At 37.4% G+C, this 26,447-nt stretch overlaps 1 protein-coding gene and 1 long non-coding RNA gene across 5 annotated transcripts in view; one reads left to right on the top strand and one right to left on the bottom strand.

Annotated features, from left to right (window-relative positions):
• LOC126001558 (uncharacterized) overlaps window positions 1-26,447 on the top strand; it is a 998,123-nt gene that overhangs the window by 795,779 nt on the left and 175,897 nt on the right. Inside the window, exon 1 of one of the 4 annotated variants that reach the window (XR_007492877.1) lies at window positions 20,677-20,699. The exons of the other annotated variants lie outside the window; for them this stretch is intronic. This is a non-coding gene — a long non-coding RNA (uncharacterized LOC126001558). Of the gene's footprint in view, window positions 1-20,676; window positions 20,700-26,447 lie in introns of those variants that run through there. 4 annotated transcript variants of the gene reach the window in all.
• Window positions 1-26,447, bottom strand: part of NDUFAF2 (NADH:ubiquinone oxidoreductase complex assembly factor 2) — a 179,912-nt gene that overhangs the window by 57,669 nt on the left and 95,796 nt on the right. The window contains exon 2 of the mRNA XM_049768825.1: window positions 11,836-11,925. Coding sequence (XP_049624782.1) covers window positions 11,836-11,925 — 90 coding nt within the window. The remainder of the gene's footprint in view (window positions 1-11,835; window positions 11,926-26,447) is intronic.

The raw sequence follows: 26,447 nt of genomic DNA, 5'->3' as shown, positions 1-26,447 counted from the left end.
TGCTATGGTTGGCTTATCATTACGCCTTACAGCCAACACTTGGGAGAGGAACTGCAGAACAGAAAGAGCCCAGGCTTGGGCCATATCCACAAGGCAGTGGCCACTGTACTAGATGCTTACTTATAACTTACTTATAGGGAGAAAGTAGGGCAGTTGTCTCTAAGAAGTATATCGAAAGTCACATGGAAGACATACAGTATTGTACTCTGGACAGTAGAATTACATTTTCTGTGTTTATTAGCTGCATCACCTCCTGTCAAGTCATATAATTTTCTAAACATCAGATTTTCCATCTTTAAAACAACTATTATAAAGTTATCCACATTTTAGAATTGTTGTAAAAGTTACATAAAATTTTCTCTCTATATATCCATATTTATAAATTTATAAATTCTTAGCTCAGAGTCTGATTACAGTAAGTATGAAAGTCTGTTAATACTATTGTTCAATATTTAAAATTTTTTTAATTTTACTTTATTTTAAGCACCATGGTATACAGACTGTTACTAGTAGGTTTTCATCCATGAAATATCTTATCACCATTCTCTACCAGAGAATCAGCATCCTTTCACCACTGTTTCAGTGTCCCTCTCCTAGCCCCCTGTGGTAAGCTTCCTACTGAAGGCAAGTTCTAAATTTTTATTATTTTTGGGCATTTGTTATTCCCCTACTATAACTTTTTGTGTGTGAAACAAGATCATTTTTATTGAAAGAAATATACTAAGAAAGATGTGAGGGGAGAGGAAGAGAAGAATAAACGTTCAAGAGAGAACACATGAATGAGTAAACAATAAGACAGCAAACTACAGTGTTTAAAAAAATAAGTGTATGACAGAGGGAGGGGGCAATGTCTGCCATAGAGTTTATGCCCATAACTCTATGGGGGAAAACAGTGGGTGAGGGAGGGAGCGAAACTGGGGACATTGGTGATGGAAAATGAGCACTGGTAAAGGGATTGATGTTGGACAGTACAGGGCTGAAACACTATCATGAACAACTTCATAACTGTATTTCACAGTGATTCCATTAAAAAGTTATTACCAATTGGGGCTGGAGCAGTGGCACAAGTAGTAAGGCGTCTGCCTTGATCATGCTAGCCTAGGACGGACCGCATTTCGATCGATTCCCCAGTGTCCCATATGGTCCCCCAAGCAGGAGCAATATCTGAGCGCATAGCCAGGAGTAACCCCTGAGCGTCACCGGGTGTGCCCCCCCCCCCAAAAAAAAAGTTATTACAAAAGAAGGGCCCGAGAGATAGCACAGCAGTAGAGCATTTGCCTTGTATGCAGTTGACCCAGGACGATGTTGATTTGAATCCTGGCATCCCACATGGTCCACCATGCCTGATAGGAGCTATTTCTGAGCACAGAGCCAGGAGTAAACCCTAAGCACTGCCGGGTGTGATCCAAAAGCCAAAAACCAAAAGTTATTACAAAAAAGATCTCATTAATGGGCCAGAGCAAGAATACAGCAGGTAAGGCCTTGCACATGGCTGACCTGGTTCAATCCTTGGAATCCCAAGGATCTTGGTTCCCTGAGGCCACCAAGAGTGATTCCAGAGGGTAAAACTAGGATTAACCCCTGAGCACAACTGACTGTAGCCCTAAAAGCAAAAATAAACAAACAAAAACCTAAACAAAACCTCAATAAAAAGAATTATTAAAAGTAAATAATAGAAGAGAGAGAGGGAGAGAGAGCAAGAACAGGGACTTGAAAGAGGCAAGCTCACAATAATGCTTATATGAGAGAAATCATTCTGTGACAATATACTCTAAAAAGCAAAGATTAATAATACATGCATCATCTATGAGAATGTCTAAGAAACTAACAAAATATATTGTGGGGAGTATGGCCTTATAAAGGAGAAATAGATATAGGGGAGATGGTCCAAAAGTGTGGAGCATATGCTGGCAGGCATTCGTACCTCATGCTCCCCTCACCAAGTACCATCAGGAGCAACAGCACCAAGCAGAATTAGCCTTTGAGGACTGCTCAATATGACCCACTCTTCCCTGAAAAGGAGAACATTTTTCATCACTTATTTAGACAGGAGCTGGGGCTGTATATGATTCACATAGGTTAGGCCACAGTTTCTATGCTCTGTGCTGTAGCAAGGAAAATAGAAAAAAGAGGATTCAAAATCATGACTTTATAGAAAATTTCTCTCCAGAATTTAACTTTAAATAAATATGGGATGTAAATTCAGATTTCACTGTCTATTGACTCCAAAAATTATTCATGTTTTACTAAGCAGTTACTCAAACTTTCATAAGCCAAAAAATAAAATCAAAAACAAAAACGAAAGGTCAATAAAGACCATCTTAGCAATGGGCAGGGCTATAATCCTAAGGATACATTAGAGAAGAATTGGTTACCCCACATTACAGATGGGAAAGATGAGTTTTCAGAAAGACAAGGAACAGGAATCAAACCCTGGTACAACTGGTAGAACTGGCTCTAGAGTATCTGAGGTCTGTTAGTTCATGGCCAATCTCACTTTTCTTTAATTCCACCAGCCTGTCTGTCTGTCCCCACGACAAACCCCATATAACTGTGGGAGTAGAAGAAACAGATTCATTTGTGGACTTGGAAATACTTATTTCTTTCTGTTCTGCTCTTACTTGCACTGATCCCATTATTCATTTTTCTAATATATCACTATCTCTGCATTCCCATTTCTGAACTTCTCCCCTCATCATTCTTTTCTGCATTCTCTTTTCTATAGTTTCCACTTTGTTTTGATCTATTTCTAACCACAACCTGCGCAGGTTATATATTCCTTGTTAGGCTATAAGGTTGTCAAGGGCAGGATGAATCCCAGGGAGATTTATTTTTTACCACCTAAATGCCTTGTAAGAGAAGATACTTAATACAGCAGTTGGATGAATACTTCCACTATAAAATACTTCCACTATAAAAATATTTGTTGTAATGGGATTTTGACCTGTTTAGAAAATCTAGCTTAGCAATAGCAAGATTCTGCTGTGCAACCAAGAAAATAAGTGGTTGGTAAAATTTTTCAATTGCTTCTTTGTGATCAAAATAAATTACTTAACTATATTTATGGGTATTTTTTCCCTAGGAAAAGTAGTTTAAAATGATTCAAGGGTCCAGAGAAATAGTACAGTGGATAGGGCACTTGCACACAGTCAACCTGGTTTTGATCAGCTCCTACCACAGCACTGAGTAGTCTCCCAAGTACTGCCAGTAGTGAGCACAGAAATAAGCTGGGGGGGGGGGTTCCCAAGATTAAAAATAAATAAAGTAAAATAGTTAACCATTAACCTCTAAAGGGTTTTACACATGAAATCTTCCATTTTATTAAGATTAGAAAGTTAACAGAGGAATATCAACTGCAAGAATTATTCAGTTATTTACTGTTTTACACTTAAAAGTGGCTAATAAGATCAAAAGAAAAATATTTCATGATTGATAAAATGATACAAAATTTAAATTTTAATATACATATGTACAATTTTATTAGCGACAGCTTGTTTCCATGCTATATAGATGGTTGTTTTCCTGCTACAATAACTAGAAGAATTGAGTAGCTGCAACCATGATTGCATTGCCTATAAAACCTAAAACACTTAACATCGTTCTCTTTAATGGGACAACTTATCCATTAATATGCTAAAACCACTATAAAGTATAACCCCTTTAGAATAATCATGTATCTGGGGCCAGAGTGATAGCACAGAGAATATAGGACGTTTGACATGCATGCATCTGACCCAGGTTTGATCCCCAGCATCCCATATGATCCCGAGTCTACCAGGAGTAACTTCTGAGTGCAGTCAGAAGTAACCCTTGAGTGCTGCCAGGTGTGATCCCCAATGCCCCCCCAAAAAGAGAAAGAACAATTTATATATGATATATGAAATATAGCTGGAATATAAAGGGAGGCAGCAGTAGCTTCAGGTACAATTAGGAGGCATCTTCTGTTTGTTCCTTTAAAGAAGGCAGATTTCCAGGAAGGCACTGAGTAAAAAATAATTGTTTTTCTTTTTTTTTTATTTTTGGTTTTTGGGTCACACCCGGCAGCACTCAGGGGTTACTCCTGTTGTATGTTGTGATTAGGAAGTTAGATATGATCATATAAATAAGCTCAGAAATCTCTCCTGGCAGGCTCTGGGAACCATATGGGATGCTGGGATTTGAACCATTTTTCTTCTGCATGTAAGGCAAACACACTACCTCCATGCTATCTCTCTGGCCCTGAGTAATTGTTTTTCTAAGGAGAAGCAGGCCACACAGATTTTGGAGTCTATGATCTGGGCTATTCACTCTAGAACACAATTCTCTAAGGAAAGAAATAAGGGATTCTTCAAGTTTTGTTTTAAATGGCCCGAAGTAAGAGGTCAAAAGACAAAAGATTTTTTTTGTTTTTTGTTTTTTTGGTTTTTTGGGCCACACCCATTTGATGCTCAGGGATTACTTCTGGCTAAGCACTCAGAAACTGCCCCTGGCTTGGGGGGACCATATGGGACGCCGAGGAATCGAACCACGGTCCTTCCTTGGCTAACACTTGCAAGGTAGACACCTTATCTCTAGCGCCACCTCTCTGGGCCCAAAAGACAAAAGTTTTATCTACAAAGATAAAATTGTTCAAACAAAGTTGTATATTTATAGCTCTACAATAACCAGATACTTAAAATATCTTCTTGGGATGATGGTTGGGGATCATTCATTGTTTTATAGCCAATAAGGCCTATAGCTGGAAATGTTCAATGTGATTGCTTATTTATATGATCATATCTAACTTCCTAATCACAACATACAACAAAGGGTTATTTTGGTGAAGACTGGCAAAGATTAGGAGGAGGAAGAAACAGAAATAATAAGAAACAGAAATGCTTTCTTTTTTTTTTTAGCCTCAGAATTATCTGGAACTGAACATCTATCTAACTTTAAATTATGCAGTGATTTTGTCATTGCTAATTATATCTGTATGGTGGATTCTGTATCTTACTTCATTATGTAAGCATTGTTTGAACAGAATTTAGCAGGATAATGGGACAGTTTGTACCTTAAAATCCTAGTATTCTTTCACCAGTGCTCATTTGAGTTCTCATTAGTATGCATGAGATTTTCATTGAACTTTAATACTCTCATTGGAATATAACACACTATGATGAGTATAAAAGTGAGCTTGCAAATTAAAGCACCCATTAATCATTCAAAATGAAGCAGGCACAAAAATTTTTGTGAAATTTATCTTCTTCATATCTCTACACACACTGAAAATAGTTAATATGCTTTTGGAAGCATTGCTAACAGAGTTTTAGACATCATGTTTCTGGTGAACACTAAGAACCAAATCAATAAAGTGACTTCTCTTGTCTTTAAAACAATACATAACAGAAAAGAATTCCTCTTCTGACATCACCTTCCTCTCCAGGTACATAGTCTCATTTTTTTTTGTTTGTTTGTTTTTTGGGCCACACCCGGTGGTGCTCAGGGGTTACTCCTGGCTGTCTGCTCAGAAATAGCTCCTGGCAGGCACAGGGGACCATATGAGACACCGGGATTCGAACCAACCACCTTTGGTCCTGGATTGGCTGCTTGCAAGGCAAATGCTGCTGTGCTATCTCTCCGGGCCCTCATTTTTTTTTTCAACAGATAAACTCCTCATAAGCCCTATTTAGACTCATTCTCCCCAAATTCTCTCTGGCCACTTTTTCCTATCAGGCTTGTTACTATCACTATACAATATTGTTTTCATTAGGTTTCCTAACAGCTTCCCTGGTCTTAGAGTATAGTTAAGTCTCAGTCCTCATTCATTGGGCAATCACTTCCTCTTCCTTAACATTTGGCAATCAGCCCCTGATATTTATCCTACATTTTTGGCTACTCCAATTTTTGTCTGCATTGTCTCTAAACACTAAAGAAGCCTAATGGTTAGTCTTTAAACTTCTTATTTTATTCATTTATTTTGCTTTGGTTTTATGGGATGATATCAAGTTGTTTTTAGGAGTTGCTTCTGACAGGGCTTGGTGAACCATAGGGAAAGTCAGGGATGAACCCAGGTCAGTCTCATGCAGAGCAAACAACTTACCCACTCACTGTATTTTTTGGCTCCATCATTTTCTCTTTTTTGCACTTCTGTTTTTAGTTTGGGACCATAGCTGTAGTACTTAGAGGTAGGGGTTAAATCCAGGTCCTCCACCTCAAAGCATGTGATCTGGCCTATGAATTATCTCCCTTACCCTAAATTTCTCATTTTTTATTTACACTAAAATCTGTGATCCTATCCATTATCCTTGCTTAAAATAATATCATTTGCTTGCAGCTAATTGCCAAATTTTATCTCTAGCTCAAATATTCCCAATTTTTAATTTACATTTAATTGAATATCCCTATGTGAACGTGGACTGCAGGGGTGGCGAACAAGTTCGACACAAAGAGCCAAAATTTTAAACTGTGAGAGTGACCTGCCAAAACAGACACTCACATAAAAGCATATAATTTTAACAATAATCTATTAAACACATATTGCATTTTGCCATTTTGAGTAAGGGTCAAAATCCTGCAGTGCTGGTGAGGGTGTGCTGCGTTCTCCACACTAAGAACTAACAGCAAGATGTGACACAACATGTGACAACCGGGTCCCCACTTGCTGGCCCGTGCAATTGTTTCCAAGGGATGGGAGACGGGAGGACGCAGCCTGGGGGCGGGACTATGCGTTAGCTCGGAGATCTCTCCACAGAGGTCCCTCCTCAGAAGCAGCAGAACAAAATCTAAACTTGGCAAAGAGCCACAGTATACAAAATCATGATAAGAGGCAAAGAGTTGCATTCATTTTGGCCGGGAGTCTACTGGGATCTTAAACTTAGCATTTTCAAAACTGATCTCATTTTCCTTCTCAAATTTGTACCTCTAGTCTAGCCACTCTCAATCAATAGAAACTCCATTTTTTAGATGTAGAAACTAAAAGCTTAAGAGTCATGAATAACTCTTTCATATTCCATATAGTTTGCTTTTTGCTCAGAAATCACTCCTGGCGGCTCGGGGGACCATATGGTATGCTGGGATTCGAACCACTATCCTTCTGCATGCAAAGCAGATGCCCTACCTCCATACTATCTCTCTGGCCCTATATTCCATATAGTTTAATTGAGAAGGGACTCCCACTTCTCTATACCATATAAATCTGTCAGCAAATTTTATCAGCTCTTCTCTTACATTGTAGTACCAGGGACTGAATCAAGAGTCTCACACATGCTTGATCAAGTACATTACTGCTGGGCTACATGGCAAGGTCCTCATCATCTCTACTTTTTCCAACATATCAGAATACAAGTACTTGTTTCCATTTCCACTGTTACTTTGGTCAAGACACAATCAGTCCCTCATCTGAATTATTATCTGAGTTGCTTATCTCTACATTTCTTAAGAGTCTCATTCTCTCCTTCAGTGTCTCTACAATGGAATAGCAAGATTGTGAGTGATTCTGTTAAAGTCATATTCTGCTAAACATGATCACCTTCACAGAATCTTATAATGGCATCTACTTTTACTCAGTAAAAGCTGAAGTTCTATGAATGGCAGACATGATTGGGTATCCTGACTGGGTACCTCCAAGATTGGGTATCCTGGAACTTTCTTACCTCTTCTCCCAATCAGGGGTCTCAAACTCAATTTACCTGAGGGCCGCAGGAGGCAAAGTCGGGGTGATCCTCGAGTGCAAAGTCAGTAGTAAGCCTTGAATATTGGAGGGTATGACCCAAACAACTAAAACAAAACAAAACAAAAAAAGATTCCTCTAGGGCAGGGCCACAAAATGTTGTACGGAGGGCCGTTTGTGGTCCTTGGGCCGCGAGTTTGAGACCCCTGTGACAATGCTATTCCTTCACACCCGAGCTCCTGTCTCTGGGATTTGTATCTGCTCTCTAGGAATGTTCCTCCACTCCAGTTACCTGCATGGCAACTCCTACTGCCTTTGTTCAAAAGTCAACTTCTCAGCAAGACCTTCTCTGAACATTATTCACAACCCCCTCCAGCACTCTTTACCCCGATATCTTTTCTGTGGATATGAGCATATTATACAGTTTATCCTGTTCATTATCTTTCACCTATCTATTTTCCCACTCCAAGACTTAAAGGCAGTGGTCCCCAATAAATGTTTACTTATAAGTGAATGAAAAGGACACAGTCCCTATCGTATGTTATGGAAGGACATATGGTTTGCAAATATATACATTGTTAGTAATAACTGACAAATATGTTTATTGGGATCTGAAATATTTTAGGCTCATGAAGTGTTAATATTTACTTGATAAACTTCCCTTCTTTGCTTTTTGTGTATAATGTTTCATGTGTCTTTATTTAAATATTAATTTACCTTTTACGGTATAGAGCTCTTATTTCTTACATTTAATTGATATATAACACGATAAACATTGGTTCAGTTTCAGAGTATGGTTGACATATTTGTTTTAAGGGTATGCCCCATGGAATACTTACCTTGAATTACTAGATCAGGAAAGAGCCATAAAAAGCATTAGAACTTCATTCTAATTCTCTGAAAGTCTCAAAGGCTGAAATATGAGTCATTACTTATTTGTTTATTTATAACAACTTAATTCTATATTATCACTGAAAAATGATAAAATAGCTTATTATAGAGAGGTACAGGCATTATATGAGAATTGCAAATGTAGCTTATAATACTGGGAAGCCTGTTAAAGTAAGAAAGCTCAATTACTCCTCCCAGAAGGTATCTATTTATATTCTGTATTTCTTCATAAAGTCTTTTGTTTCTGACCATTTTTACATTCTTGTCCTATAGTTCTAACATTTTCATAGCTAATAAGAAAGAATGGAAAATATTTTCGAGAAATATTTACACTCACATACCAGTGTAAATGTAACAATGCTATAGTTACCATATGTAAGGAATCTACTACTCTATCAAAAAACCAATAGGTCGGCTGATTACGGTATGTAGCTTTATCATCCTGGAAATTTATTTAATCTTTCTCAATCTTATATACTCACTATCAATTCACTGGATATGATTACAGGATATTTTTTTGGTGCTTAAAACTATAATGCTGGGGCCGGAGCGATATTGCAGCGGTAGGATGTGTTTGCCTTGCATGCAGCTGACCCAGGATGGACCTCGATTTGATCCCTGGTGCCCCATATGGTACCCTGAGCCAGGAGCGACTTCTGAGTGCATAGCCAGGAGTAACCCCTGAGCATCACAAGGTGTGGCCCAAAAACAGCAACAACAACAACAACAAAAGAAAACCCAAACCAAAAAGCAAAAAAACTATAATGCCTATAAAGTATTCAGGTATACAAATAAGAACTTGATAAATATTACTGATAGGTAAAGTTCTCTTAATTGCAAATAAAGAGAATTCAAGCTATAATTCATAAAAATCAACATATATTTATTGAGAAAGTTCCTATGTGCTAGGTACAATGATAAATTCGGGTTGAAGAGATAATATTGTGGATAGATCACTTTCCTTGTATGTGGTTGACCTGGGTTTGATTCATGTCACTGTAATTGATCCTCTGAGTACTGTCAGAAGAGACCTCTGAGCACAAAGCTAGGAATAAGTCCTGAGCACCACTTGGTGGATAATAAAACAAAAGACCCCCCCCAAAGAAAGAAATAAGTATATTTATAAGAAGGAACTGAAAGGTAGACTTGTACCTTTCATTCAGAGAGAAATGGAATTATGGGGCCAGAGTGATAGTACAATGGTAAGATGTTTGCTTGCACAAGGCTAACCCGAGTTCAATTGATGTTGTCCCATATGGTTCCCCAAGCACCAGTAGGATCATTCTTAAGAGCAGAGCCAGGAGTAACTCTGAGTATCACTAGGTAGCTACAAACCAAAATGGTATCATGAAGTGTAAAGCTATTAGAAACCTAGGAATACTCGTATCCATTTTGTATACACTTTTCTATGTACAGAGAATAATAAAAGTTTTTAAAAAGACTGATTTTATCATTTCTGGATTTCTGATTGCAACAAAATTCTGATAGCGATGATGGCCATCCACAAATTCCCAAGTTCCTATAACTTTTCTGGTCATACTGAAAGAATGCTACCATAGTTTTGATTTCTTTCTTTCTTTTCTTTTCTTTTTTTTTTGTTTTTGGGACACACCTGGTGACGCTCAGAGGTGACTCCTGGCTCTGTGCTCAGAAATTGCTTCTGGCTTAGGGGACCATATGGGATGCTGGGATTCGAACCACTAACCTTCTGCATGCAAGGCAAAATGCCTTACCTCCATGCTATCTCTCCAGCTCCTTCTTTGATCTTTTTACCTTATTTTTTTTTTACCTTAATTCTACAGTCCTTAAAATAGGAATCAAGAGTTCATTACAAAACACAGGTGACCTAAGAGGGTTCTTGTAAGACAAATAAATAAGGTATCTACAAAAGATATTATCCACAATTTATAAAAAGAGGAAACTAAGGTTGAAAAGTTTGAATTACTTTCCAAGTTCATGTGGGTAGAAAGTATCAGAAATGGGATTCAAACCCTGAGACTGAACATAAGAAATAAGAGCTTCCTTCAGTTTTACTCACTTAACTCTAATCCCAGGTCTTCTAGAGTTTAACAGTAACAGTAGAAATATGTTCACAATGCATGCTATACTAAAATGTATCACCTTTGTAACTCCCACCCTCTATTTTACTGAGGTACCATAATTGATAATATTATTAATGATAGAGTTTTAGGCATATAATGGTCCAACACCACACCCTCTTCCTATCTGTTCACATCCCTCCACCAATGTATCAAGAAACCCACCTGTTATGCCCACGTATAACAAGTAAGTTCATTTATGAAGAACAACTAGTCAGTACAGTTGCTTTTGGTCATTTGTTGCTCAGTTAATATGTTTCTTTATATTCCATGTTAGCGAGACATTATTTTGTCTTTCTTATTCTCCTTCTGTCTGACTTCATTCAGCATGATACAACTGTCCCCCCGCCCCCCCCCCCCCTGCCCCAGGGCCAGCCTAGCAGTGCTCAGGGCTTACTCTAGATCTGTGCTCCAAGATCACTCCTGATGGGTTTGGGGAACCATATTACCGGGATATCAGGGATTGAATCCAGGTTGGCCATGTGCAAACACCCTATCTACTGCACTATCTATCTCTCTGGCCCCAAATGATACAACTTTCCTGTTGGTTTGGTTTTTATTTTGGGGCAATACCTAAATATGCCAGGGATTATTCCTGGCTTATGCTAAAAAGTCACTCCTGGCAGTGTTTGGGGGACCATATGGGATGCTGGGAATCAAACCCAGGTCAGCCCGGTACAAAGCGAATGCCGTACCCACTGTACTATTGCTCCAGACTCAACAACATTTATTCTTTTTTTTCTTTTTTCTTTTTGGATCATATATCAGGTTTACTCAGCCAGGTTTACTCCTGGCTCTGCACTCAGAAATTGCTCCTGGCAGGTACAGGGGAGCATGTGGGATGCCGGGATTTGAACCATCATCTGTCCTGGATCAGCTTCTTGAAAGGCTAATGCCCTACCTCTCTATGCTATCTCTCTGGACCCTACCCCCACTTTTTTTTTGTTTTTGTTTTTGGCTCACACCCGGCGGTGCTCAGTGTTACTCCTGGCTCTGGGCTCAGAAATCGCTCCCGGTAGGCACAGAAGACCATATAGGATGTTGGGATTTGAACCACCATCCGTCCTCCCCAAACAACTTTGAAAGAAATTTTATGTTTATAAAGCTTCATGGATTTAGACTGTAAGTGTGTTTTCTAAACAAACAAAAACATTTATGTATTTTTGGATAGTTAAGTAATTTGCTTTCCAAAAGATACTACTAAAAGAAAAAACTTACCTTCCCATTCTGTTGGGATATTTCCTACTTCATAGTCTACTTCTTTGTTATTTGCTGCTTCTATAATTCTTTTCTCTCGAATTATTTGTCCTACAAGACAAAAGTGGTCACTGTATTCTTAAATGAAACCATAACAAGGTAGTTACTATAAGCCCTATTTTCTCTTTGGATCTGGTACCTCTTCACAGAGTTAAGGGAATTATTCCATTTAGAATCAAATGTGTTACACAAAAAGTTTTCTAAACTACTGAAAATTATTTAATTTTTTCATACTAGTAAAATTAAGAGCAGCCAATCAACCTCACTGAATAAATGAAAATTAATTAAATTACTAAGTTAAAAGAAAGCCCCCAATTTTAATATAATCAACAGAAATCCTATTTCTTCAAAGCCTGAAGCATGCATATTAGAGATATCAATGACTACTACTATTTCCCAAGAAAATAAACATTCAAGAACATAGAAATAATGAAATACAAGACTGCTGATACTCTGTACACTGAAGTACCCTGGCAAATCCAAGGGAATCAAATACAAGTTGGATTCTAGCCCTTCAACCTTTCAAGGAAATCTAAATATGAGGGAAAGTTAACAGCAAAGGGGCCAGAGAGATAGTACAGTGGGTAAGACATTTCATATGGTCCTCTGGCATCCCATATGGTCCCCAGAGCAACATGAGTAGTAACTTGAGTGTGGAGCCAGGAATAATCCCTGGGAAATAGCTTTCAAACCAAAAAATAAATAAAACAGGATGGCAGAATGCAAATAATATGAAATCAGAAGACAGAAAAGATGTAGGAGAAACAAGGGTTAGGGATGAGATGAAAATCCTATTGGTAAACCTGCTCATGTGTATTTTAAGTTCACCTAAAGGGTATAAACTATTTTCTTCTTTTTGAAAGCCTGGTTAGAGTCTTAAAATTAAAAAAATAATTAAAAAAAAAACTTTGAAAAACAGTGCCTTTAAAACATGTTCAATTGTCACTGAAACTTTAGGTCTGGGGAAATCAGGTAAGGATTCCATTTCCCAATAATTAACAAGTGTTTCTGCCTACTTTAGGGAATGCAAGTTGAAACAAAGAACATATTATTGGTGAAGAGATAGGAGGGGGAGATTAGCATCGCCTAACAATGATCAGATGAGTAAGAGAAAGAATCTGGGTCTTAGAAAATTCTACTTTTTCTACCTATGGCTATGCCAACCTTATCTGATGTTAAATAGAAGGAATAACATCAAGAAAGAAATTGATCTCCTTGTTTGCAAATCTCTCTTCCACACTACAGGAAACTCTACCAACTAAAAAGTCCCTCAAGTTCAGATAAGGCAGTACCTGGAAGTGACTAGACAGGAGAAAGGAAGCCATAAAATCATAACCTAAAAAGACAATGATTTTATTATCCCTACTTTAGTCATAGTAATTGAAAGGTTATAATTTCATAAACATGCCACTATGGATAATAATCGAAATATAAAATCATAGAATTTTTTGTTTGTTTGTTTTCAGGCCACACCTGTTTGATGCTCAGGGTTACTCCTGGCTAAGTGCTCAGAAATTGCCCCTGGCTTGAGGGGACCATATGGGACTCCAGGGGATGGAACCGCGGTCCTGATCCTTGGCTAGTGCTTGCAAAGCAGACCTCTAGTGCCACCTCGCCAGCCCCAAAATCATAGAATTTCTAAATTTCACTTTGTATTCACATAATCATGTTGATTTAATCTTAACACAAAAGTTTTATAAGTTTTTGTTGTTGTTGTTTGTGCTTTGGGCCACACCCGATGATGTTTAGGGTTACTCCTGGCTATACGCTCATAAATCGCTTCTAGCTTGGGAGACCATATGGGACACCAAGGTCTGTCCTGGATCGGTGAATAAAGCAAGTGCCCTACTGTAATGCTATTGCTCTGGCCCTGAAAAATTTTCCAAGTTTTATAAAGAGCCAGGAGTAAAACTTGAACACAACTTACTGTTTATATATGAGAAAATAAAAAATAAATAATGCACAAACTACTTATTTAACCAAACTAAAATGATTTCATATACTAGTTGCAAAGCACTTCTACTCATTATAATAAAAAATATTCCATCCTTGGTAAATAAAGTAAAGTTAAAGTTTTGGGCCACAGCTAGTAGTGTTCACAGTTTGGCTCTTCACTCAGGATCACTTCTCTCAGTGGTCAAGGGTTTATAAGAGATTATTCTGGGATTGAATATGGGCAAGCTTCATGCAAAGCAAAGCACAAACTACTTGCTATACTATTTCTTGGGCTCCTAAATAAATAATAAATTTAAGTACAGGATTAAGAGTCAAGTTTTAGGGTCACATTTGCATTTAAAAATCAACGTAAGGACCTGAGCAATAGCACAGTGGTAGGGCGCTTGCCTTGCAGGTGACTGACCTGGCACGGACCAGGATTCAATTGATTACCAGCATCACATACGGTCCCCCAAGTCTACCAGGAGCGATTTCTGAGCGCAGAGCCAGGAATAACTCCTGAATTTAGCCAGGTGTGGCCCCAACAAAACAAAACAAAACAAGTCAATTTAATAGGGGCCAGAGCGATAGCACACTTGATAGGTATGTAGTCAATATCTACAAATAAGTGTTGCTTACTTCAATATTAAACAAAGTTCTAATTAGTTAAAAATCATAAGAAAAGATTGAGGACTGTAGAGATAGTACAAGGATTTAGGCACTTAGCTTATAACTGGCAGTCCCTAGTACTATATGTGGTCCCCTCATCACCACAAAAAGAGATCCCTGAGCACAGAACCAGGAGTAAATGAGCACTGCCAACTGAACCCCATTCCTTAAAAATAAAGGAAAACAAAAAAAAAATAGGTCATGAACGCAGATTATTATTATGATCATAATCATAATATATACCATGGATATAAAGACTGGGAAAGTAATTAAATCATTTTTCTAACTTAAAAACATTTTAAGCTGCCTCTAAACAGCAGATTTTTTGTTCCTGTGTTAAAAAATTATAAAATGAAGGAAGGAAGGGAGGAAGGGAGGGAGGAAGGGAGGGAGGGAGGAAGGGAGGGAGGGAGGAAGAAAGGAAGGGAGGGACGGAAGGAGGAAGAGAGGGAGGGAGGGAGGGAGGAAAGGAGGGAGGGAGAGAGGGAAGAAAGAAGGGAGGGAGGAAGAGAGGGAGGGAGGGTGAGAGGGAGGGAGGGAGGGAGGGAGGGAGGGAGGGAGGGAGGGAGGGAGGGAAGGAAGGAAAGAAGATGAGATCCTTAAATACTGGGTAGATCCTAGCTTAGTTATTAGATAGATTTCATATATTCTCTAGAGCTTTTAAGATGAACATAGAAATGCTGAACACAAATGGCTCTAAAACCAAGTCTTAAATTTCAGTAACTTAAGAAGGAGCATTACAATTACTGTCAATCTTTAACATAATACTGAATATTTTTCTTTAACTTGATCTTTTCTTCAATATTCATTTTTACTTTACCCTCTACAGGAAACCACTAATTTAATAGCCTAATTTTATTTTTAGTCATACATAAACCGTAATATTTTATTAAAATATATAAACAAGATAGTACAGCAAGTACAGTACTTGCCATATATATGGCTGATATAGATTCAATCCCCAGCACCCTTTATGGTCCCTGAGTAGCACTAGGATTGAGTGATTCCTCAGCACAGACCCAGAATTAAGCCCTAAGTATAGCTGTGTGTGGCCTAAGCCCACTCCCCAAAGGTTATCAGGTTATCTTTGAACCCCCTAAAACCATCCTGCAGATTGTCCTGGCCCAGTTGTTAATAAAAGGACAGAAACCAACATATCCCATAAGAAATTCTTGTGAGGGGCCAGAGAGATAGTGCAGCAGTGTTTGTCTTGCAAGCAGCCGATCCAGGACCTAAGGTGGTTGGTTCGAATCCCGGTGTCCCATATGGTCCCCCGTGCCTGCCAGGAGCTATTTCTGAGCAGATAGCCAGGAGTAACCTGTGAGCACCACCGGGTGTGGCCCAAAAACAAACAAACAAAAAAAACAACAAACTGAAAAATTAAAAAAGAAATTCTTGTGAATGTGAAATGGCTAATAAATATAAAAATTTTGCTTTGGTTGTATTCATTCTTTTTATTTTTTTGGCTTCCCGTCGGGGAATGTATTCATTCTTTATTGCACAAAATTCTGTGCTATGTACAATAATACTAAGTGAAGTTTGGAAGAAGGCAGAGATTCTAGAATTTCAGGAATGATGAGAAGAAAAAATGCAGTTAAAATGCAGGACAGGTTTAACATGCACAAACATAGAGATTTATTTTTCTACTTTGTTTTGTTTTGATTTTGGGTCACAACTAACAGTGGTCCAGACTTAAATCCTGGCTCTGCACTCAGGGATCACTTCCGGCAAGGTCAGGGGACCATCTGGGGGACTGATCACCAAAGCTGGGTCAGCTGCATGCAAGGCAAGTGCCCTACCTACTGTACTATCTCTCCAGCCCTCAGGCATAGAGATTTTTATTTTGAATGGGCAATTTAACTTGAGCTTGACTGTTCTGTGAGCCATTCTTAACTCATTTTATAAACAAGGAAGCAAGAGTAAAAGAATTTCAGACACTCATTTATCTGTTAGACAGCAAGACAAACAGACCCTAGACACCGACACACTAAGATATATTGCCAGACTTTCAGACATGTACAAATGTTACATTTACAAACTTACTATACTGTTAGTAAATACCAGGGTTAAGTAAAGACAATGTTAACTGTCATTTCCCAGATGACTGGAAAATCAACTTCTTTTCCTAAGAAGTAATGAAAAACAGTGCCTCTTATTATAAGATGTTTAGAATAAAACAACCACATTTAAAGCCATTTACTGTAATAATTCAATTACATTAAATATTAATTATAAATTAATATTTGCAATCAATATATATATATAGAAAAGCAAATATACATCATCTACATCCTCCCCACCTAAAAAAGCATTGTTAACACTCAGTCTTCAGACACAATCTAAGAGAACGCCTGTCGAAGTATGTACATTTTTTTCTTCAATTCTGCCTAATATATTGAGAGAAAAATAACGAGCTATCCCTTTAAAACAGGAAATGCAGGCTCCAGGGCTGTGGCTCAGTGTGGAATACCTGTCTTGCAAGTACAAGGCCACGAGTCTCATTCCCAGAACTGGCCCTCAGGTCCAAGGATGATTTCTGACTATTAGTTGTGAGCCCTGATTCTGCTAAAGTGGAATTCAAGCACCGGAACCAAGTTAGTGACCTTGACACATGCAATCAAGTGTGTAAGCACAACAGCCAAATGTGAGCAACCCTTGGCATGCTGTACAACAAAGGCATGGAAAAACTTTATTTTTAATTATAAATAATAGGCAGGACCTGAGAGATAGCTTAAAGGGTTGTAGAGTATACTTTGCATGAGGAAAACTCATATTTGGTTCATAACATCACATGATCCCATAAGCACTGTGTGAGCTCCCTAGAGCACAGTGGATGTGCTCACAAGCTAAATACAACACACACACACACACACACATACACACACACACACACACACACACACACACACGGCAATAAAGCCTAGAAAATACTAAAGAAAAATGTATGTCTATTAAAAAATAGGTATTAGGGGAGTGGTGGTGAAATGGGTATGAAGGGCCCTATAGTTAAGATATTTTACCCTAGTGGTAGTGTAGTGAACAGTGTAAGGAGTTAATATCAAAGGATTTTGCCTAGTGCTGTTTAAAAATAGATTAAGTTTGCATCCAAAAGAAGGTTTAGAAATGCTAATGCATTTGAGTGAGAGCTATTGAAGGCTAAAAAAATTACACTGTATATACTGTATTAGACTTAAGGACTTTTAACTTTAAGTTGTATTATTCCGAAATATTAGAAATATAAAGAAACAATGTTATACTACTCAGCTATTAAAGAATGTAAAATCTTGTATTTTGCTCCAATATCAATGAAACCTGGGGCTATTATGCTAGTAAGGCAAATGATAAATACCAGATGATCTCATTTATGTGGTATATAAAACAACAAAATAAGAGAATAGATAATGTAAAAGCAATATGAGGCTAATGACAGAAATGAGGTTAACCAAGTGAAGGGTTGGGAGAGGAATGTGGAGGGATAATTTGGTGGTGGACATAGTATAACACTGTACCCCAATGTATAAACATTTATACTCTTGGAGAACAATGTTACCTCAATAAAAAAGAATAATTAAGAGAGTATTAAGATAAATTTTTTTTTTATTTTGGGCCACATCCAGTGATGTTCAGGGTGTTACTCCTGGTTGTGCGCTAAGAAATTGCTCCTGGCTTGGGGGGCCATATGGGACACCAGGGATCCAACTAAAATCTGTCCTGTGTCAGTCACATGCAAGACAAACGCCCTACCACTGTGCCATCGCTCTGGCCCCTAAGATAAAAATTTTTTTTTAAAAAAGCTTTTTTTTTATTGGGCCACACCCAGTGGTGCTCAGGGATTACTCCTGGCTCTGTGCTTAAAAATCGCTCCAGGCAATATCCGGGGAGCATGTGGGGTGCCGGGGACTGAACCCGTGTCTGTCCTGGGTCATCGGCATACAAGGCAAATGTCCTACTGCTGTACTACCACTCTGGCCCAATAAAGATCATTTTTACATAACTTAACCTCACTTAAGTTACTTGGATACATATCTGTTTACTAAGATCTGCTCTGTGCCAGACAATGCTTAGGTGCCAAACATATATTATTTCTTATCCTTAAAACAATCTTTTACTAAAGAAAAGAAAGGGCATAGAATCAGCAGCTTCTCCAAATATACATAGCTAATTAAAACAATAAGCCAGCATTTAAATCTAAGCATTTTTTCCTGATTATCCAATATAAGCATTTCTTGTTTTAACATCAGCATTTACAAAGTTTGATTGTTATTGTTGCAGATAACCAATTATAAACTAATATTTGGTTCTTAAATACCATAAGCTATTATCTTCCAATAGTGATCAACTTAAGGCTTTTCTGCTTGAAATGTGATGATTCTATTACTGACATATTTCACATATATTTATATGAGTGTGAAACACTATCTCAGCAGGTCTCAGCAGTTAATATATATATATATATATATATTTTTTAAAGCAATTAAACAGATATGCTTTCAGAATTTTTAAGAGTGCCAATTGCTTCAATGGGTTCCCGAAAATCTTATTAGCTTCCCTCGGTTTCCAGTAAGGAATTTCACCTTCTTCTATATCAGAAAATCCAAATTATGTCCAAATGTTTGGCTTTTATAATATGGCTTTGTTGTTCAGGGCCCAAACAGAAAGGTCTTAAACTATCTCCAGAAAGACAGCAGAAAAATTCCTAGGGAACTATTTCCTGTATTAGTGTAAACGTTTTATGGCAAGTTTACAGCACACCAATTCTTAAGTTTAAACTTGACTGCATCACTTTTTAAAAAAAGTCATAAATCACATTTGTAAAACTAAAGCCTGAAAGTACAAACGAAGCTACTATGATTTAAAGAAAAAGGATGAGCAAATTTGTGTCTGTGTTTCTCACAAGGACAACAACAGAATCTTATTTACTGTTACCTGTTTAGTTTCATAAAAAATTATATGTAAACAAAACTTAAAGTTCTAAAATATGTTCTTTAACCAGGAAATATATTTGACTAGACTACTGCACAAATCTAGGAATATTTACAGTAAAAAGATAAGTTTTCTGATTGCATTTCTAAACAAATAAATATATATTATAAACACCTTACTTTCTAAACTATACAAATAAATTACTGAATAGTTATGTGTTTAAAATAAAGAAAAAAAAACCTGCATGTTATCTTACATAAAAAACTTATTTTCCAAATTGTAAGGAATTTCCTGTTCTCTATAAAAGTATAGCTACAATTAGTCTTGCACTTCCTCTACCCATTCCTTCAGCTAAAAGAAGATAACTATTTAAAAGAAAGATTCAGGGGTTGGCGCAATAGCGCAGAGGTAGGGCATTTGCCTTGCACTTGATAGAGCCAGGTTCAACCCCTGGCATCCCATTTGATCCCTTGAGCCTGCCTGGAGTAATTTCTTTTTCTTTTTTTTTTTTTTTTTGGTTTTTGGGCCACACCCGTTTGATGCTCAGGGGTTACTCCTGGCTATGCGCTCAGAAATCACCCCTCGCTTGGGGGGACCATATGGGACGCCAGGGGATCGAACCGCGGTCCGTCCTACGCTAGCACTTGTGAGGCAGACACCTTACCTCTAGTGCCACCTCGCCGGCCCCTGCCTGGAGTAATTTCTATAACACAGAACCAGGAGTAACTTCTGAGTGTCGCCAGGTATATCCCCCAAAGATAAAATTTAAAATGATGGATGAATTTATAATTCCAGTCCATTTAACTCCAAGAAACTGAAATAGAAGTAGCCTTTTCAGGTTTGATTGATGTATAATAAATTAGTTCTTTATCTAATATATTTTATAATTCCTTATAAAGCTACATTATCTCTGAATTATAGTGTATATTTATAATTGAGAACTTAACATTTAAAAAATTACTGTACAAAACTAACATTAGGAGGTTAGAAAGATAGCGTGGAAGTAAAATGTTTGCCTTGCTTGCAGAAGGACCATGGTTCGAATCCCAGCATCCCATATAGTCTCCTGAGTTTCCCAGGAGCACGTTCTGAGTGTAGAGCCAGTAGTGACCCCTGAATGCTGCTGGGTGTGACTCAAAAACAAAAAACAAAGCAAAACAAACCTAATATTAGGTGTTTCTACTATATTACATCTGAATCATGACATATTGCTACTGTGGCTTAAATAAGGATGTGCTGGGGCCCGGAAAGAGAGCACAGTGGCATTTGCCTTGCAAGCAGCTGATCCAGGACCAAAGGTGGTTGGTTCGAATCCCGGTGTCCCATATGGTCCCCCGTGCCTGCCAGGAGCTATTTCTGAGCAGACAGCCAGGAGTAACCCCTGAGCACCGCTGGGTGTGGCCCAAAAACCCAAAAAAAAAAAAAAAAAAAAAAAGAAAAGATATGCCATTTGGGAATTCCAAGTACTAAAGACTATTTTACAATAAGGGAAAATTTATGACTTACTGAAAAAATTCTTTAATTTATAGTCTCTAAAGTAACCAAAGTCCAATATGGTATACCCTTAATGTAAAAGAAGAATAATATTTTCTCCTATTAAATTTAACTACACTGTGTATTATAAATCAACATAATCAGCCATTTGAATTCACTTTGAGGGTCTATGTTGAACACTTGGGGCTGTCAATAGAGTGATAAAGAGAGAATTGGAAGGAATTAATAAAAATTACTGGCAAATATTACAAGAATTTAGGGAATTATAAATTATGCAATTTGCAGAAGTTGGGCCAGTCCCAAACTTTATTTTCAGATTTGAAATGTTTGAAGATAAAGTTGGATTTTTGATGGATTTCTAGATCCAAATAGCTTCATTAAAACCATGCAGTTCTAAGTGATTTAAGAAAGATTAGAAAAGAACCAAAGACTACACTGTTAGCTACTAATGAACATAATACACAAAAAATTAAGAAAAATTCTTTTGCCCATACCTGGGTAGTGCTCAAGGGTTGTTCCTGATGCTTCTGGGGGACCATGCTGTGCTGAAGATCAAACCTGAGCCTTCTACAGGCAAAGCATGTGATCAGCCTATTAGTCCATATCTCTGGCCACACATTTAAACTATTTATTTAGGGCTCGAGATATGACTCAAGCGAATGGAACACATGCTTTGCATGGGGGAACCTACGTTTAATCATTAGTATTATATGGTGCCCAAGCATCTCTGGAGTAGCCCCTAATCACCAAGGCAAAAGTGGCCCCAAGCACTGTTGGATATGGACCAAGCACCTAAAAGCAAATATTTATTAATTCATAAATTACTGATACTTGAATTAGTCTAATAATTTTGTTAAGTATCAATAGGCACAACCTATTAATAAAATCTTTTCTGACAGACTGCATAAACAGCATAACTCTAATGAATATGATATTCATCACCTTAACAGAAACTGAATTAGCATTTGTGACTGAAATTCCTGAGTATGGAAATTGAGCTCAATTGGTAAGTGATTGAGAGGTCAGTAATTTTCAAGGTCTTTTCTTAACAAAGGTCTTTAACAAAGATCAATTTTTATGTGGTGAAATGCTTGTCTGGTTGGGCCAGGAGTCCAGATTCCTATTATTTTACCTTTGCTTCCTTCCCTTCCATAGAACCTACCCCCCTCTTCTTAGGGCTTGCACTGTGAAAAAAAATCAGATTTTATTCCTTTTCAAACATATTTTACTTTTGATATTATGAAATACATTCATAAATACATATCAGAACCCTATATAAAAATCAAGACTTTGTGAATAGCAAAAGGACCATCAAGTAGTTTGTTTCTTTCCTTCACCTATTTTTCACAGTAATCAATCTGTCACAAACTTCTGAGACAACAGGTGTAAGACAATGTAGATTTTTCCTGAAGGCCCCTACCCAATGAGGGGTTTTTCAGTTGTATAATGATGAGCCTAGGCTGGAGCTAGATTTAAGACCTGCTCCCAACTTAGACAAGAAAAGTTCAGTAAGAAATCCTCCTCTTGCTTTATTACAAAGAGTCCTAAGGAAAATACAAAGAAGCCTGGAGAGAAAAGGGGAAAAGCAACTCTTTAGTTTCCAGGCCATGCAGGAAGCAGTCCTCTACTATATGTTCTCAATACTCTCCCCTATTCTCCAGACCTAAGGATATAGTGAAGGGAAGAAAAGTAAAGTAGCAGAGTAAAGAAAGGAAAGACAGAAAGAAAAGAAAGACATGAAGTAATACTTCATCATGAGCAACACAGTGATAGCATCCCACTCATTATTTTACTATCAACTGATATGATTGGTGATATAAATTTCATTTTTACTCTTTTCACTGGTAGAAAGACATGCTAATAAATAATTCCACCAAAAGGCTATTTTAAGGTGCATGAAGGGAATGGTGGTCCCAATTTGCCTGTCAAGGTTTGAATAAAGACCATTTTATTGAGGTTTCATCTGCTTATTCCTTATTGACTGTTATTGCTCAAAAAGAGAAACTCTGTAGTCACAAAGAAACAAAGTTCTACTTAGTTATATTTATTCATGATGGAATCTCTAGCAATAATACATGGGTCTGCTTCCTCTGACGGTTGTACTGGTAATGTTTACCATGGTAATTACCTACAAAATAATCAAATATTGATCTAAAAATGCATTTATTCCTAAAAGCCAGAGAGACAGCTCAAGTTCAATAGCTTTGTATGGAGGAGGTCCAGATTTAATACATGGCGCCCTAGGGCCCCCTGAGCACTGTGGGAGCAAGCACAGAGGTAGTAGGAACCAAACAAATCCCAAAATTATCCCCAAACTATCTATAAGCAATGAATAATTAAACTTAACATTTTGCTACTTCTTACAAGCAGCGTCTAAGGATTATAGATCATATAATTTAGTCTAATTAAGCAATATGTCAATAATTATAGTCATAGTTATTAATTCATATTATCTGACTCATTAAGGAGATGAGTGGAATTAGAAAAGCACTTAAGTACATATAAAACATTATTTTTTGTTTACTCTTATAAAAATTTATTTTTTTTTAAAGCTCAAAGAAAATGTATGGACAAAATAAAAGTATTAAATCTACTAGGGGAAGTTGTTCAAGGCACTTTTTCATTACATTTCACAATGTTTACTTGTAAAAGTGTTGAAAGTCATATCAGATACCAGTACTAAGAAAACTAGAAAAACAAGTATTATTTTATCTTACCAGGACTAAGAAAGAGTAACAACACTGACTTAACTTTTTGATATCTAATTATCTATATGTTAATTTAATAAGATTTTGTAACTAATATGGTTCCCTCCTGTGCTATAAATGTCTGATGTGTTAACATCATTCAAATAAAATCAGGTTTGTGCTGCCTTTTTTTTTTCTTTCTCTAAACATCCAGTTTCAAATCATTACATTACTCCTCACATCCTTTCTTAGTTTTGCAATCCAGCAACCTGACTATCATGTGACAATGTCACCACCTACTGTCTAGCAGAGGGACTGAACATTCCAAAGGGCATATGTTTCCTTCCCCTTTGGAAAGAAAATGCATAATTTGGGCTCTTCTAGATTTTATTATTAAACCCACTTGGAAAAATTACATCTAAAAAAACTCCACTATTACACCCCTCCACCAACAATTCAAGCTTTCAACAAAAAATGCATTAATATGCTTTGCCTTCTTTCATTTTATTTCAAATTTATGTGAACATCTTTGTTTCCTTGTTCTTTCCTTAGTGAACGATTCACTCACTGCCCCATCCTCTAAGACTCTGCTCTGTTCAGATTTGGGTGGGCTATCATGCTTCTGGGTAAAAGCGGAAATTTAAACTATGTTTAGCTAGAGTATTACATCTTCTTGGTGATAAAACTACTTCAGTAATGAGCACGTAATCAAGCTCAGCCAATTAATGTTTTCTCAGATCTTTGTTTGAGATTCCAGGAAAGGTTTTTGTTTTTGTTTTTAACATTTATGATCTTGTGCTATAAAGACCATATAGATGGAAACTTCTGGAGTCACTTACTGGCCCATTCTGTGGCAGAACCCTATTTTGAATGATGCCAAATTGTAGGAAGACAGTAAAAAGGTAAAAAAAAAAAAAATAAATAAAACAAAAAACACATATTAAGCACCTGGATCTAGCTCAATTTTTACTGTTATCCTGACTAAAATACTGTGCTAGTAAGCATAATCTAAGCTGTTGTAACAAATAGTATAAAAATTAGGAAGCTTAGACAATAACAAGTGTACTTCCTATGGAACAATCCTAGGTGGGTGATATGCTATGGTTCTTTCTATAGAATCATACTTTAGTTATTTTCAACATGACTCCCAAAGTTTCCTGATCACTCCCAGTTCTTTCAATGAGAAAAAGTGCCTATATATGGATGGAATGGATGAAGATTTTCACTGGTCAAATCAGGAAGTGATTCAGATCACTTTCATTTACAATGGAGAAAAATCAATCTGATTTTTGTTTGTTTGTTTGTTTTTGGGCCACACCCAGTGACATTCAGGGGTTACTCCTGGCTATGCACTCAGAAATCGCTCCTGGCTTAGGAGACCATATGGGACACTGAGGGATCGAACCGTGTTCCATCCAAGGTCAGCTGAGTGCAAGGAAAACAAAAGCCCTACCGATGTGCTATCACTCTGGCCCTTCAACCTTATTTTGAAGGAATCAAATAGGTGCTGTGTATTCAGGAAGAAAAAAGTGGATTTTGTTGTAAGCTAGGGGTTTCTATAGTCCTAGATAAAGTCAAATCAACAAAGAGACCAATTGCTATATGATAGTATATTAGCCCCCAGACAAAACGGTGGCATTTAAAATCTGATGAAGCATAATGAACCATACTTCAGTGCTATTGTAAGTCTGACTTCCAGAAAATAGAAAGTATCAAATTTATAAGGGGATGTTGCTAAAGACAATTTTTCATTACATTTCACAATGTCTATCTGGAAAACTGTGTTGATAGTCACATCAGATATCAGTACTATGGAAACTACAAAAACTTTTATTTTACCAGGACCAAGAAAGATTAACAGTGACCCAGGTATTATTTAGGGTTTCTAAAAATTTACAAGCTCTTATAATGCTAGAAATATAAAAGCACAAATTAGCCATTATGAAAATCTCTCTTTATTCTTTCTATTTCCTTCTCCCCTCTTCCCTGCTGTACTTGGGACCTACTCTTCACTCTGTGCTCATTAATCATTCTTAACAGGGTTTAGAGGACTATTAGTGGTTCCTGGAACCAAATTCCAGTCAGTTGCATGCAACTCAGAGCCTTACTTGTTGTATTATCTCTACTGCCCCAAATTTTGTACTTTCTATATTGGTTGAAAAAAAAAACCAGGTAATTAAAAAAAATGCAACCAATTTGGGAGGGACACAAAAATAGTCATATTCTTCTAAAAAAGTTATTTAGATAATTCATCTCACAGTCACTGTAAAGACATAACCAGAGTAAGTCTTTTTATGTCATGGCTGTCATGTGGATCAAAGTTACATTAGAAAATATGTGAACTTAAGAGTTTATATTAAAGCGTCATGTCTTGTAACTTTCCTTCACCCTGATTTTACTTTTTCCTTTCATTGCATTGCTTATGTCTTTATTTTCATTTGGGAGCTAACCTAGAAGTGCTTGAGAGTTGCTCTGGAGGTGCTCTGGAGATCAGGCAGTGTCAAGAGATCAAATGCAGGCTCCAGCATGTAAAGTAAGTGCTCCAGCCCCCCTTTAGACTACCTCCCTGGTCCTGTTTTTATTTTGACCCCCCCCTTTTTTGCTTTTTGGGCTACACTCGGTGAGGCTCAGGGGTTACTCCTGACTATGTGCTCAGAAATTGCTCCTAGCTCAGGGGATCACATGGGATGCCGGGGGACTGAACCTAGGGTAGCACGTGTAAGGTGCCCTACTGCTTGCACCACTGCTCTGGCTCCAGGAGTTCTCAATTTTATGTCTCATGTGGAAGAAAGAAGATGATGACTTTATAATAGTATTATTGTATCAACAATTCCACCATTCTTCCTATATAAAACTTAATGTGTC

The sequence above is a fragment of the Suncus etruscus genome, chromosome 2 (assembly GCF_024139225.1).
Source record: "Suncus etruscus isolate mSunEtr1 chromosome 2, mSunEtr1.pri.cur, whole genome shotgun sequence".
Classification (NCBI taxonomy): domain Eukaryota; kingdom Metazoa; phylum Chordata; class Mammalia; order Eulipotyphla; family Soricidae; genus Suncus; species Suncus etruscus.
This window is presented reverse-complemented; position numbering and strand designations above follow the sequence as displayed.